Source organism: Pistacia vera, unplaced genomic scaffold (assembly GCF_008641045.1).
Source record: "Pistacia vera cultivar Batoury unplaced genomic scaffold, PisVer_v2 Contig570, whole genome shotgun sequence".
Taxonomy (NCBI): domain Eukaryota; kingdom Viridiplantae; phylum Streptophyta; class Magnoliopsida; order Sapindales; family Anacardiaceae; genus Pistacia; species Pistacia vera.
The window spans coordinates 947,838-963,211 of record NW_022196413.1 but is presented as its reverse complement, the minus strand read 5'-3'; the positions used below and the strand labels follow the sequence as shown (position 1 = coordinate 963,211).

General features: G+C 42.8%; 1 protein-coding gene across 1 annotated transcript; it reads left to right on the top strand.

Moving 5' to 3' along the window:
• Positions 1-2,049: 2,049 nt before the first annotated feature.
• On the top strand, positions 2,050-3,633 carry LOC116109016 (L-gulonolactone oxidase 2-like). The gene is made up of 3 exons (XM_031395271.1): positions 2,050-2,302; positions 2,422-2,523; positions 2,615-3,633. Exons 1-3 carry the CDS (start codon positions 2,095-2,097, stop codon positions 3,337-3,339), a joined length of 1,035 nt encoding a protein of 344 aa, XP_031251131.1. The 5' UTR covers positions 2,050-2,094; the 3' UTR covers positions 3,340-3,633.
• Positions 3,634-15,374: the final 11,741 nt, after the last annotated feature.

The following is a 15,374-nucleotide window of genomic DNA, read 5'->3' as shown; positions in this document are numbered from 1 at the left end:
ATGATTGCATTTCAAATATATCTATCTTGCTGTTGAGTTATTCCGTTTACGTAAGGATAAGTTTATGTATTAATTTTTTATCTTCATCAATATTATATACTCGGAATTAATATATTTATACATAATTTTTATTGCATCCTCAGTATTGATATGTAATTATCTGCCATCACAGAAGTACGATGCAATGCTCACTCATTCATTGGCAGGTTATAGCAATAGTTTACCGAAGGATATGCTACAGTATCTAGAGTCTGAGATATATTAAATAATACTACATCAACAATTCTCTCACAATCTTAACGTTTTAGCTGTTAATTAATTAATGGAATCATTGAAGACTTATATAAGACCCGTTGTGAACTGACTAATTACAAGCTATCACATCTCTCTCTCTCTCTCTCTCTCTCTCTCTCTCTCTCTTCCTCTCTCTCTCTCCTCTCTATCTATTATTATATATATATATATATATATATTATATTATATATATATATATATATAATATATATATAATCCTTGTAACATTAGTATCCTAGCTAGTATTAGCACTTTTTATTTTGGGTAATGATACCATGAAGGTGTTGATTAATTTGTAATGAATATATAATATATTAATATATATATAAGTCTTTTATCTAGGTTAGATTTTTATTTTGGGTAATGGTATCTTTTTTATATATGTTGTTGTGAATATGTATTGCCCATTTTACATGATAATAATAATATAAGTGGAGATATAGATATTGACATTGATCTTGGAATTTTGTGATTAATTTTGATTATATAATACCGTAATTTAAAGTCAATAATACTACAAAATTCTTTAATTAATCTTGGGGATTATATTAATTTTTAGAAAATTTTAATTATTTTATTAATTTTTTTGAAAAAGGTGTATCTTACGATACGATACGATACGATACGCGATTCAAAAAATTAGGTTTTCGATACACGATTTGATAACCATGGTAATACCGTAATTTAAAGTCAATAATACCACAAAATTTTTTAATTAATCTCGGGGATTATATTAATTTTTAGAAAATTTTGATTATTTTATTATGTTTTTTAAAAAAGACGTATCTTACGATATGATACGATACGTGATATACGATTCAAAAAATCAGATTTTCGATATAATTTGATAACCATGGTTTTAAGAGAAAGCGAGAAACTCTCAAAGCCTTTTTAACCAGAAAAAGAAATAAAGATAAGGAATGAACCATTGCTCCACGTTAAAGCAGTTTTGGTTCCTGTGCACCCACAACGTGTCTCTCTCTCTCTCTCGTGGCTTTCAATGTTCTCGATTTCACTTATACAGACAGCCACTAGCTCCGTCACTGCATGTTCTATTTAAATTGTAGAAATATATACTACAAGTGTAGTGAATTTTCATATTTCATTTTCTATATAATATAGATATATTAATAGTTTATCGACGTACGATCTGACAATATCACCATTAGTGTCTTCCCATGACCCATGCCCCAAAAAAACATCAACCTTTAATGCATTTAGATATCACCATAGATCCTCTGTATTGAACCTTAGCTATTTGCAATTAGACGTCAGAATCACTGGCTCCTCTCTGTTACATAGACACAGTATTAATTAATAATTATCACTCTCACAGTCAAACAAACAAGTGGGCACTATTATACAAACTGNTTATATTTTATTTACAACCTATCACTGTTTGCTGAAGTGTATTCTAGTGTACACATTATATAGTACAAGCTAGCTCAATGCGTAAAATGTATCATTCTTATTATATATTATTATGGGCAACTATTATATAGTCTATAAATTATAGGGCTTATTACAGTGTTGTCCTTGCGGTTTAATCCCCTCAAGTTTATTTTAGGAAATTAAAGTCATTCCTCTTAAATAACGTTTCCATTGGTTAAAAGTAGTGGTACAAGGGTAAACCAAATATTTTATTTAGTTGAAAAATTAATAATTAAAAATTAAAGGAAAAATTTTCCGAAAAATATAAGAAACTAAAGAGAAAAAGAAATATTAATGTATAATTGTATTTAATTTGTGCAGGTAACTTTGAAGTTGCAACCCCTATTTAAGCGATCCATCACCTACCAGATGAAGGATGATTTAGACTTAGCTGATGAAGCGGTTCGTTTTGGAAGGCAACATGAGTTCGCAGACATTAATTGGTACCCGAGTCAACGCAAGGCAATCTATCGAATTGATGACCGTGTTTCCTCTAACACATCTGGCAATGGTCTCTATGATTACACTCCATTCCGCTCCACCCTTACAGCTACATTGGCAATCATCAGAACTACAGGTTTGCTCGCTTTTATTCAATTTTACTTTCAATCTGGTTCCAACTGATTAATTTTTCTAAAATATAAACGTACGGTGTTCTTTAATCTGTTTGGTTTGTTATGATTGTTATTTGATCAGAGGAGAATCAAGAATCAACGAATGATGCTAATGGCAAGTGCATTGGGGCAATGCTTGTGACTTCAACGCTAAGGAACAGTGCGTTTGGCTTAACCAATAATGGTATTGATTGTTTCTACTTAAAGCTACATTATTGACATCATATGTAATACTATTATTCCGTGTAATAATGTTTGTTCTCATTTTGGAGTAGGTATCCTCTTTACGGGCTATCCTGTAATTGGATTTCAGAATCGTCTTCAATCATCGGGGACCTGCCTTGATAGTCCCCAAGATAAGTTAATCACAGCTTGCTCTTGGGACTCTAGAATCAAGGGCGAGTTCTTTCACCAAACTACTTTCACTATTGGGTTGTCTGTCGTCAAAAACTTCATTGAAGATGTACAAAAACTAGTTGCTTTGGAGCCCAAATCATTGTGTGGTCTAGAGCTTTACAATGGAATTCTGATGCGCTATGTTAAAGCTTCGAGTGCTTACTTGGGAAAACAAGAGGATTCAATAGATTTCGATATCTCATATTACCGAAGCAAAGACCCAATGACTCCTAGGCTTTATGAAGATATTCTTGAAGAAATTGAACAAATGGCGGTGTTCAAGTATGGAGGACTGCCTCATTGGGGAAAAAATAGGAACCTAGTGTTTGATGGGGTGATCAAAAAATACAAAAATGCTGGAAAATTCATAAAGATTAAAGAGAAGTACGATTCTTTAGGGCTCTTCTCTAGTGAGTGGACAGACCAAGTTCTCGGATTGAAAGGTGGGGTGAATATAGTCAAGGATGGGTGTGCACTTGAAGGGTTGTGTATATGCTCACAAGACAGCCATTGTGCCCCTAGCAAAGGCTATTTATGTAGACCTGGCAAAATTTATCCGGATGCAAGAGTTTGTACTCGTACAAGTTCTAAGAGGCTCATTTGACTCTATTAGTGAGACAATATATGATCACTTCATATGGTGTGATTGACTCTGGTTGAAGCATTCAGACCAGAGGTCTCTCTTATTCTTTTAGAAATATTATATATTGTATCATAAATTTGCACGTATTCTTTATACTGTAGTTGCTATGTGTAAAATAAAAATTAAAAATCAGAAGTTACTTTCAACTGTTGGTTAGTTATATGTTCTTAGGTTGTACAACTTTGATAAGAAAAAGGACGTACTCTATGTTTAGTTAAGGTGTTATATGAATTAGTGTCAGAGTTAATTATGAAAGACTTGTTAATTCTGTGTCTTGAAATTTTTATTTTCTTCAAATATAAAGAAATGAGAAAACAAGCAAAATATCTTGTAACGTAAAATTCCCTTTATATGGGGCATGATGCATACAGTATACGCTCATATGAGATCTGGGTGTCTTGGTGTACTTCTCCTCTAATGCAAGTCTCTGATAGAATACTCGTCAGATCATAGGTTGGGCTATTCTGTTCCCTGGCCCGTTATGTAGTACAAGATGGCCGAAATAGTCTCTTACTATTTGGATCATATCTGGCCAATGATGTAAAACCTAAAGCTTATGATCATTAAGCCCATTTTTAACCCAAAAAAAGTATGCCGTGGACCCATCGTCATCCTATACTTGTCTCAGTAAGCTTAATACGAGAAGTATGAGGTAACATTTATCAGAAGGATACTGTTAGGGCCAAAAATCGTCCTTGGCCCAAATATGAAAACAGGACCACCAGTGAAGAAAAGACCAGGCCCAGTCCTAAAGAGGCCCAAACCAAATTATTTCCATTTGATACGAGATACGGCCGGCCCAAACCATCTGGGCGTGGGCCTCTCAGTTCCAGCTCACTTCTTGGGCCTATAGGCGAGTTCAGAACCCACGGCCCCTACTGATCATTTTCCTGTTCCTGTTCAATCTCCTATTTGAAGTCACTTTCCTGTTCCTGGTCACTTTCCTACTTAAAGTGACTTTCCTGTTCAGATCACCTTCCTATTCGGATGCAGGTAAGACAGCTCACCACCGCCCTAACTTTTCTAGGGTTTACATCAGAGTTACACTCGGACTCCTACTCTTACCAGGATTGGGAGACCAGACAGTCACTATATAAACAGAGGCCAACCCTCTCACAAAGGAGATGACACTACACCTACAGAACCCGGAGTTCTAGCTTGAGAACTTCCACCTCATAGCCGTAGTCATAGTCCCCGACTAGACTTCCGGTAACCCCTTTACTCCCTAGCCCTCACTATATTAGCCTCTTTCAGCCTTGCTGACTTGAGCGTCGGAGTGCCTACGGCAAACACCACCCCGGTGTTTTCCTTTGCTTCACGCGTGTTTCTTTACGTGTGCAGGTACAGCAGATTGCTAGTGGCCTCAACCTCACAGGATCAATCCCTCCTTCCGTACCAGTAGATTTTTACGTCTATATATATATATATATATATAATGCCACAAGTACGGTAACAGTAACAACCAGAAGTATGTGATGTCCAAGAAACCATGTTCAATCTTGTAGACCATGATTCAAACTTCGAAGGTTAGTAAACTCTATTAATGTTACTTGATATAGCATAACATAACATAACATATATCTTGTAACAAGTATCCTAGAACTTAGAATTACTCTTTTGGATAGTGGTATGAAGGGATTGATTTTTCAATGAAATATGCAGTTCAGAACTCTTTCGTCTAACCCAGCTAAGGCATGTGGAACAATGTGAACTCATTTGTGAAAACTGGGGTCAACTGACTTTGAGAGACGATCTTTCCTTGATTTATTCAGCCTTAAAAAGTGGAAGAGAAGATTAAGCACAAAGAAAGATATCTGTGTTATGCAATTTATAGTTGTTGTGGGGGAAATCCAATGAGCACGGATTCCCACCGCAAGTCCCAAGGATTTGCATGACACCTTGAGCTAATCCCATTCATACGTTATAGGCTGACAAGTGACAAGTAGTTATGGATTGGCAATAAGTTAAACTACCCTTACAAGTTTGCTATTGTAACACTCTATATAAGCGGATTTTTTACCCAAGTGAAGGGGCTGTCGGACACTCTCTCTTTCTCATTCATGTACGCCCCTATGGGCAGAGAGGTCTTCTTTCTTTTACATACATACTGAGAGAAGAGAGCAACCAGCTACGGAACCAGAAACTCATTCTAGGGCGTACAATTATAAATAAACTTATAATAAATAATAAATTGGGTATAAGTTATACAAAAATTGTTTGTGTTTGACGATATAGAATAAATCTTTAACTAGTATAAAACAAAACCAAGAAAATTTACTAATGAACAAGTTATTAAGCCAACACAATTAACAACTCCAAATTAAACTATAATAATTTTTTTTCTAATAAAATATGAAAAATGCTACACCAACAACCACTTCTTACAAACTTCCTCTCACAACGTGACAGCTCGTAATGGGTTCCACCTAATAAATTGCGGCTGACCAATTGCGAGCTATCACGTCAGGATTCTGAAAAGAGGTTGTGAGTGTATCATTACTCATAAAATATTCAAAGATTTATCTAGCTTTTATAGTAAACTATTATAATTTTTGCTGTAATTTCGCTTTGATGTTTCAACCCCGTAAAATAATGCATCAAAATAAAGATTTTTGATATTTATAATTTTTTCCTAACTTTAATATTTTGATATGACCCCTCTGTGGCCCTATACAGTAGAGACCCTTGCGACCATGATGCTTCTTCCCATGTTCCTCTTGATCATTTTCCCGAACAGGAGTCGAACCATCAACATACTCCTTGAAGTGCCCCTGCTTGATGAGGTCTTCAATTGCTTGCTTGAGAGCTTGTCACTCATTGGTGTGATGCCCATTATCCCGATGATGACAGTACTTTTTGTTGTTCCTGGATGAGGGGAGAGTCTTCATGGGCTCTAGCTCTCCGAGCAGGCTGGCCTCCTCTGACTTATCCAGAATAGTCAACACCGAGGCATTCAAAGGAGTGTACTGACTTTTGTCGCGATCGCGACGAGGAACTTAGGCATAAGATTTTTTGGGCTTGAATCACTGCTTCTTTCCTTTCCGCTAATCATCATTAGCCCATCTGCGATCAGCCCTTCTATTGTTCTCCCCCCGGTCGGGAGCACTGGTTGAAGGACCGAGGTCGTGGCGATTGAGGGCGGCCACAAAATTTTTGATTCGAAGATATTTCTCAGTGAGGTTGTAGAAGCGAGTGAGGGAAACATCATCCTTAGATTGCAATTCTTTCCACAAGTCAGTTTGCGGGCGAACCCTTGCGATAATGAGAGTTCGAACATACTCTTCAGGAGTGTGAGCTACTTTGTAGAGTTCCTTGTGGAATTTGTTTATGTAAAACTGTAGGGATTCATTCCTCTCCTGCCGTATGTTGCTTAGATAGCTCAACGGCATCGAGAACTTCCTCTTCACCTAGAAGTATCTCAAGAAAGACGAGCTCATTTGTTGCCATAAGCGCTTGGCATGGGCAGTCAGAGTTCCTGCTAAGCAGCGACATTTGGCCAAATTGGAGACTTGGTGGAGTTCCATGAGGTCGTTGAACTCGTAAAGGTGATCCTACAGATCAGAATTTCCATCGAACGCCCGCATGTCGGGCATTCTGAATCTCGACGGGAGAGGAGCAGCTAACACTACTGGAGAAAAGGGAGATGTCTCAGCGACCTTCCCATGCTCATTCTGCTGAGCCTTAAGCTGATCCAAAGCTCGCTGTAATTCATTAATCTGAGGTAGTGGAGCTACCTGAGGATCACTTTCCGCAACGTGGGTTTGACCCTCGCGGTTGCGGTAGAGGAAAGGCCGCAAATCGGATTTGCCTCAACTCGGCCAGAAGCTCTGGCGAATCTTGACACACGCTGGCTGGGGTCGTGTGAAGGCATTGAATGACTCGGGGAGTTTTCCCGACCTTCGCGATAGTCAGAACCGACCCGCGAACGACAGGGGTTTCCCCGCATGATGATGGTCGAGGTCATCATTTCAGCGATATTGGAAATCTCCCTGCCTTGCACTTTTATGGGAGTGCCCATGTGACATGGCATGGGACGGCTCATGCTACGACATGTCATCGAGTCGTAATGCCACAGATATTCTACCCGTTGCGCGACCGGTGTTCGCTAGTTCCTCGGAGCCCTTCGGTCCACTGTTTGCCACTTACTTTCCCTTACTTTTACGCACTGCAGTGCGCATGGTATGAGCTTTCACCTTTTTTTGCGCTTTCACGTGACCTGCAAGCGTCTTTGGTGGTGACACCACCTCATTAGACTCTGGTGATACGACCCGATCCAAACGGTCTAACCTTTGGCTAACCGTTTGGAGAGTATTGTTAAACCTCTCCAGGTAATTAATCATGGTTGGGTCGAGTTGTAAGCTCAAAGGAATATTCGCCATGGTATTCTGCTAGATTAGCAGCACTTCGGGAGAAGTGTCATCTTGTACCCAGGGGATTTCCTCATTGTCGAGGTTGGTTTGCTCAGTTTTGAAACTGCGAGCCATTTGCCGATGGATAGGACTGATCGGTTAGAGGTTTCTGATGAAGAGCAGATACTAAATCAGTGCCCTCCTTTTAGCGTCAAACTATTGATGCTTGATTTTGACACTAACGACTCACACATGCAAAGTGCTAAGTGGACTTAGAAATTACACGTGATACGAAAATTTGCAATGAAAGAATATACGAGAAGCAGTTTTTAAAGTGGTTCGGACGCTCAAAAGCGAATCCTATATCCACTATGGTTGTATTAATAGGTGGTTATAGTCAGGTCGCGTATAGCGAGCTGAATTATAATCTCCTGAGAATTGAAGTAGAGAGAGAGAGAGAGAGAGAGAGAGAGAGAGTATATACTTCTGAAGACTAAAGATGAGTCAATCCCGTAAATGAGAGATGAGCCATCTATTTATAATTGGGGGATTCAAGGTAGTAATCATGATTCTGCAGTCGGGTAGGTGTGGTATAATTCCTAACATGCTTCCCATTGGTTGTCTGCACGGGAGACATCCTTAAATTGCGTAGGGCTTGGGCAGGTGGACAATTCATAGCCACTCACAAGCCTGGCTTTCACCTGTCGCACTGACGATAGCCTTACCTCTTCCGTCCTTGCGCGACGTGGCAACGTCTAGACATCATAAAGCCTTCTTGAACTCTGATTGGCCCTTGCTGGCATGAGCTCATGTCAGCCCTGATTTTCTAGGCATAACAAATATGCTTAATTTCTTTACGTATGTATAATAGTAATATGAGGGTGAAAAAGAAATACAATACTGTAGACGTAAAAATCTACCTGTACGGAAGAGGGTCTGATCTCGTAAGATTGAGGCCACTAGCTATCCGCTGCACCTGCACACGTAGAGAAACAAATGTGTAAAGTGAACGGAAAATACCGGGGTGATATTTGCCGTAGGCACTCCGACGCTCAAGTCAGCAAGGCTGAAAGAGGCTAGTATAGTGAGGACTAGGGAGTAGAGAGGTTATTGGAAGTCTAGTCGGAGACTGTGACTACGGCGATGATGTGAAGCTCTCAAGTAGGAGCTTCGGGTGTGAAGGTGTAATGTAATCTTGCTTGTGAGAGGGCTGGCCTCTGTTTATATAGTGATTGTCTGGTCTCCCAGTCTTGGTGGGAGTAGAAGTCCTAGTGTGACTCTAATACGAACCCCAGAGGAATTAGGGCGGTGGTGAGTTGTCTTACCAGTGTTCGAATAGGAAGGTGATCCCGAACAGGAAAGTAACCTCGAGTAGGAAAGTGATCTGAACAGGAAGGTGACCTCGAATAGGAGATTGATCAGGAATAGGAAAGTGATCTGCGGGGGCCACGGGCTCTGAACTAGCGTATAGGTCCCAAAAGTGAGCTGGGATTGGGAGGCTCGTGCCCAGATGGTTTGGGTCGACTGTATCTCGTATCAATGGGTTTAATCCAGATGGGGCCGCATCGGGATTGAGCCTGGTCTCTTCCTCATTCGGTCCCGCTCTCATATTTGGGCCAAGCACAATTTTTGGCCCTAACAGTTTGCCCCCCACTCTTTAAGTTAAGTTTTTCTTAAGTCAAAGAGTAGGAAGCAATCGAGGCGAGCTCGGTCTCCCTTCCTGGACGGCCGATTGTCGGCATAGCTGACCAGTTTGATGTAGGTGATTCGTAGTCAAGGGTTGCTCGGTATTAAAGCTGATCCGGAATGTGCAATCACCCCAAGAGGGTGTGCCCGATCGGTGTGAAGGGTCGAAGGGACTGAGATAACGAGAATTCAAGGGCTCACGTGCTCGTTCGGTGTGTCCTAACGACTGGAGAAGTGAACTAAAATCCCATGACAGGGGTATCTGCTCGACATGCCAGATCGAATGAGTTAGAGACGATGTTAAATTAAAGGTTCGTTCGGTTGGGGTACTCGGGTGATCGAGTGGGATAGAATCGGATCGGTCGGCTTGTTGGACCGTAAGACTTGCGCTTGTGATTCCACAGCGCTCTTTACTGGATGCCAAAGGGCCAAATAAAATGCGCAAACTTGACCCATGGTTGCCCACTCGTCCGCTATGGAAGACCGAATGGGCGAGGCCCCTTGGCTTGATCGCCTCGAGGGTGAACATGTGCTAGACTACTCCCAGCCAATCGCCTCGATTGGGAGAATCTCCTGGACATGAAACATGTGAGTGTCGGCTTCGTTGCGGGAGCCAGCCTGTTGCAATGTGTTGGCTCGGTTGGGTAGGAAGGGTGATTGAATCTTTAGACAGGTTAAATCTGTGTGTTGATCGGTGGCGTGGGGTGAGGTGAGTGGTGATAGTCAAATTTTGAAAAGACCAGGTCGGTCGATCGGTGGCATAGGGAGAGTGGTGATCCAATACTTGGTTTCTGGGGAATGAGGATGGTGGAGTTCAGTCGGTCAATCGGCTGGGTAGAGTGGAGATCCAATACTTGGTTCCTGGGGAGTGAGGATAGTGGAGTTCAGTCGGTCGGTCGGTCGGGTAGAGTGGAGATCAAATACTTGGTTCCTAGGGAGTGAGGATGGTGGAGTTGAGTCGGTCGGTCTGTCGGTCAGATGGAGTAGAGATCCAATACTTGGTTCTTGGGGAGTGAGGATGGTGGAGTTTAGTCGATCGGTCGGTCGGGTGGAGTGGATTGGAGATCCAATACTTGGTTCCTAGGGAGTGAGGATAGTGGAGTTGAGTCGGTCAGTCGGTCGGTCGGTCGGGTGGAGTGAAGATCCAATACTTGGTTCCTGGGGAGTAAGGATGGTGGAGTTGAGTTGGTCGGTCGGTCGGGTGGAGTGGAGATCCAATACTTGGTTCTTAGGGAGTGAGGATGGTGGAGTTGAGTCGGTTGGTCGGTCGGGTGGAGTGGAGTGGAGATCCAATACTTGGGTCCTCGGGAGTGAGGATGGTGGAGTTGAGTCATATGCTTGTGTTCTGATTTTGGTGCAGCCTAGTGGCTGAGTCGTGTGAACTCTCTATTCAGTTGGGTCGATGACTTGTCGATTTTGAGGTGTAAGAACCTTTCACTTGGTCTGGCCGACTGAATGTGTAGCTTCATGAACCGGGCAGAGGGCTGATCGAAGGTGTGGATCCACGAATCGGGCAAGGCCAATCCGGAGATGACACTGTGGATCGAGCAGGGTCAATTCGAAGGTGTAAATTCATGGATTGGGCAGGGCCGATCCGAAGGTGTAAATTCATGGATCGAGCAGGGTCGATTCGAATGTGTAAATCCGTGGGTCGACCCAATAGTGTAAAAAATCCGTAAATTGAGCAGGGTCGATCTGAAGATGCAAATCTGTGGATCGAGCAGGGTCGATCTAAAGGTGTAAATCCGTTGGATCGAGCAGGGTTGATCCGAAGGTGTAAATCCGTGAATCGAGCAGGGTCGATCCAAAGGTGTAACAAACATTTGATTGAGCAGGGTCGATCTGATGATGCAAATCCGTGGGTCGAGCAGGGCCGATCCGAAGGTGTAATTTCGTGGATCGAGCAGGGTCGATCTGAAGATGCAAATCTGTAGATCAAGCAGGGTCAATCTAAAGGTGTAATTACGTGGATCGAGCAGGGTCGATCCGAAGATGCAAATCCATGGATCGAGCAAGGTCGATCCGAAGGGTTAATAAACATTTGATCGAGCAGGGTCGATCTGAAGATGTAAATTCGTGGATCGAGCAGGGTCGATCTGAAGGTGTGATTACGTGGATTGAGTAGGGTCGATCTGAAGATGTAAATCCGTGGATCGAGCAGGACCGATCTAAAGGTGTAAATCTGTTGGATCGAGTAGGGTCGATCCGAAGGTGTAAATCTGTGGGTCGAGCAGGGTCGATCCGAAGGTGTAACAAACATTTAATTGAGTAGGGTTGATCTGAAGATGCAAATCCGTGGATCGAGAAGAGCTGATCCGAAGGTGTAATTACGTGGATCGAGCAGGGTCAATCCGAAGATGCAAATCCGTGGATCGAGCAAGGTCGATCCGGAGGTATAATAAACATTTGATCGAGCAGGGTTGATCCGAAAGTGTAATTACATGGATCGAGTAGGGTCGATCTGAAGATGCAAATATGTGGATCGAGCAGGGTCGATCCGAAGGTGTAATTACGTGGATCGAGTAGGGTCGATCCGAAGATGCAAATCCGTGGATCGAGTAGAGCCGATCCGAAGTGTGAAAGCTCATGAATCGGGCAGGGTTGATTCGAAGGTGTCAGTTGCTGAATAATGCTTCATTGAATTTGGGCCATGAGACTGACTGTCTATGAAGGAGGTGGATGGGCCCACTCATCCTTTTTAAATAAAAAATGAAAAGACAACAAATATTTAGATTGATTTCACCTAAAAGTAGTGGCGTGTGGGATGCATTGCATTCCAACTGTTGCTGATGTCTTTGCCTTTGGGAGTTTGGAGCCGGTAGGCGCCCTTCCCTGCTTTGGTGATCTTGTAGGGCCTGCAATCGATCTGAGCTTTGGCCTTTTGTCATTCTGCATTCAGTCATATCTGGCGTGAGTTGCTCGGTTTATCTCATCTTCCTCCCACCTTATCTGGTTCATTGCTCGGGCCAGAGCGTCTTCTATCTTGGTGCAACCCAGCTTCGTCAGTTCTTTGTATAGTTCTCCATCCGGGAGGAGACTCTTCCTAAAGGCATCTACTACTGTCTCGGGGTTACATGAAGGGATGAAGATCTTCTCTTTGTTGAACCTGCTGACATACTCTCTCAGTGGCTCTCCCCTTCTTTGGTACATTCTGTATAGATCGGCTGATAGCTTCTCGAGTTTCTTGCTGTAGGCGAACTGTTCCACAAAGGTGTCGGTGAGCTGGGCGAATGAATCGATGGAACCGTTCGGGAGATTTGTGTACCATTGGAGTGCTGGACCGGATAGGCTCGAATCGAAACTCTTGCACATGCAGGCTTCCCTCAGCGGTCGGGGTATTGAGACAGTGAACATCCGTTGCTTGTACGAGGCTATGTGATCATCTGGATCAGTTGTGTCGTCGTATGGTTTCATGTTGGGGATAGTAAACGTTTGGGGCATGTCGGCTAGCGCGATCTCATCCATAAAGGGTGAATCCGTGTAGCAGTGAGGCATGCTCTTCTTGGTTGGGACCGACATTCTTGGGATGCACCTCATCACTGCCTCTACATCAGCCAGCCTCTTGGCCAGTACATGTTCCATAGGAGATGGGGATACCACTAGGTCATCCCGTTTGATAGGGTCAGCCATTGCATTCGTCCTTGGCATATTCCATTGGGTCATCCCGCGTGGTGTAGTCTGGTGGATCATTCCTTCGTGCACACCTTGGTAACCTGGATCTCCGTTCATTCCCTCCGGTTGGATGACTCCCATGGTAACTGATTTGGTGTTTCGCTCTACATGAATGGTCATGGGGGTTGTTTGATATTCATTCAGTTCGTCAGGATGGGTGGGCTCAAGTGCTATAGTTTGGTTGGGTTGGTCGTTCAACTCGTGAGGGTGAGCCGAGCCGAGCCGAATGGTGTTTGAGCTGGGATGGTTGACTGGAGGTGAGGCTGGATGGTAAGAATGGGTTGGTCTTGCGGGTGTGGGCTTTCTGTCACTTGGACGTCTTGATCTCGAGACTGGGGTGGATCGGCTGAATGGGATTCTGTTGGCATATCTTTCTCTCCATGAGTCAGGATCGAATCGTCGACCGCCGATGAACTTACTAGACGAGGCCTTTTACCGGAGGCTGCGGGTCTGTGCTTTGGGGTTTGGAGAGGTTGCATGGATTGAACTGGGGCGCGGAAACGATTGGGAGGTACCTGGCTAGGAGAAAGCTCCATATCGTAAAACTGACTCACCTTCTCTTTGAGAGACTAGTTCTCGGCCTTGATCGAGGCGTTTTCGGTCCGGATTGCATTGTTCTCGGCTTCTAGTGTAGCCACCTTGTCCGAATTCTATTGCATGAGGGCGGTTAGAGCCTCCAGTTTGGCCTCAAGGCCAAGGTTAGCGTTGTCCGAATTGTTAGCCATGGAATGTTCCTCTACGTAGCAAGGCTCGTCGAGCCGAAAGATTGCTAGAGGCCCTACGGTGGGCGCCAAACTATAGACGTAAAAATCTACCTGTACGGAAGGGGGTCTGATCCCGTGAGGTTGAGGCCACTAGCGATCCACTGCACCTGCACACGTAGAGAAACAAATGCGTGAAGCAAACAGAAAACACCGAGATGGTGTTTGCCGCAGGCACTCCGACGCTTAAGTCAGCAAGGCTGAAAAAGGCTAGTATAGTGAGGGCTAGGGAGTAGAGAGGTTACCGGAAGTCTAGTCGGAGACTGTGACTACGGCGATGATGTGAAGCTCTCAAGTAGGAGCTTCGGGTGTGAAGGTGTAATGTAATCTCGCTTGTGAGAGGGTTGGCCTTTGCTTATATAGTGATTGTCTGGTCTCCCAGTCCTGGTGGGAGTAGAAGTCCTAGTGTGACTCTGATACGAACCTTAGAGGAATTAGAGCGGTGGTGAGTTATCTTACCAGTGTTCGAATAGGAAGGTGATCTCGAACAGGAAAGTAACCTCGAGTAGGAAAGTAACCTCGAGTAGGAAAGTGATCTGAACAGGAAAGTGACCTCGAATAAGAGACTGATCAGGAATAGGAAAGTGATCTATGGGGCCACGGGCTCTGAATTCGCGTATAGGTCCAGGAAGTGAGTTGGGATTGGGAGGCTCGCGCCCAGATGGTTTGGGCCAACTATATCTCGTATCAATGGGTTTAATCTGGATGGGGCGGTATCGGGATTGGGCCTAGTCTTTTCCTCATTCGGTTTCGTTCTCCTATTTGGGCCAAGGACGATTTTTGGCCCTAACAAATATTTCTCTGCATCCATGAATGCCTAAATTTGTTTTTTTCAAAAAGAATATATTTTCGACAACATTAAAAAATTTTTTATAAAATTGTGATACTTGATTTTGACACCAACGATCTCACATGTACAAATGTTAAGCAGACTCTTAAAAATTACACGTGATATGATTTGATGACAAGGTTATAAATGAGAATGCAAAACTGAATAAGAAAGGGCAGATGATTTTTATAGTGGTTTGGATGCTTACAGCGATTCTTACATACTGTTTTTTTTATATAATGTGTTACAAGAGGTTAAATATAGTGAACAATGAACAGAGGTCAATGATTAAGTATTCAGAGAGAATATCAAGTCAGTATCTTTCTCGTAGGTTGTCTTCTATTGAATATTATGAAATCAGAGAATGATCGGGAGTCCCCTTTTATAGTTGTTGAATTCAAGGTATGATTACAAATTTGCAAGTGGAGTGGTCTTGCAAGTCCTTCCTTGTCTCTCATTGGCTGATAACTTAGAAAATATCCTCAAATTATCTGGGGTTTCGACAGGTGTGCGGTCCCCATTCACTTGTACACAAAACTGAATTTGCGGGATTGGTAAAGTCGTATCCTCTCTGTATTGGGCGACATGGAGCTCCCGAACGTAAAACCTTCCTAACTCTGATTGTGCTGCTGATGTAGTTTACGTCAACTTTGATTTTTAAGCATATAAAAAAATCATACAGAAATATCTGAATATAAT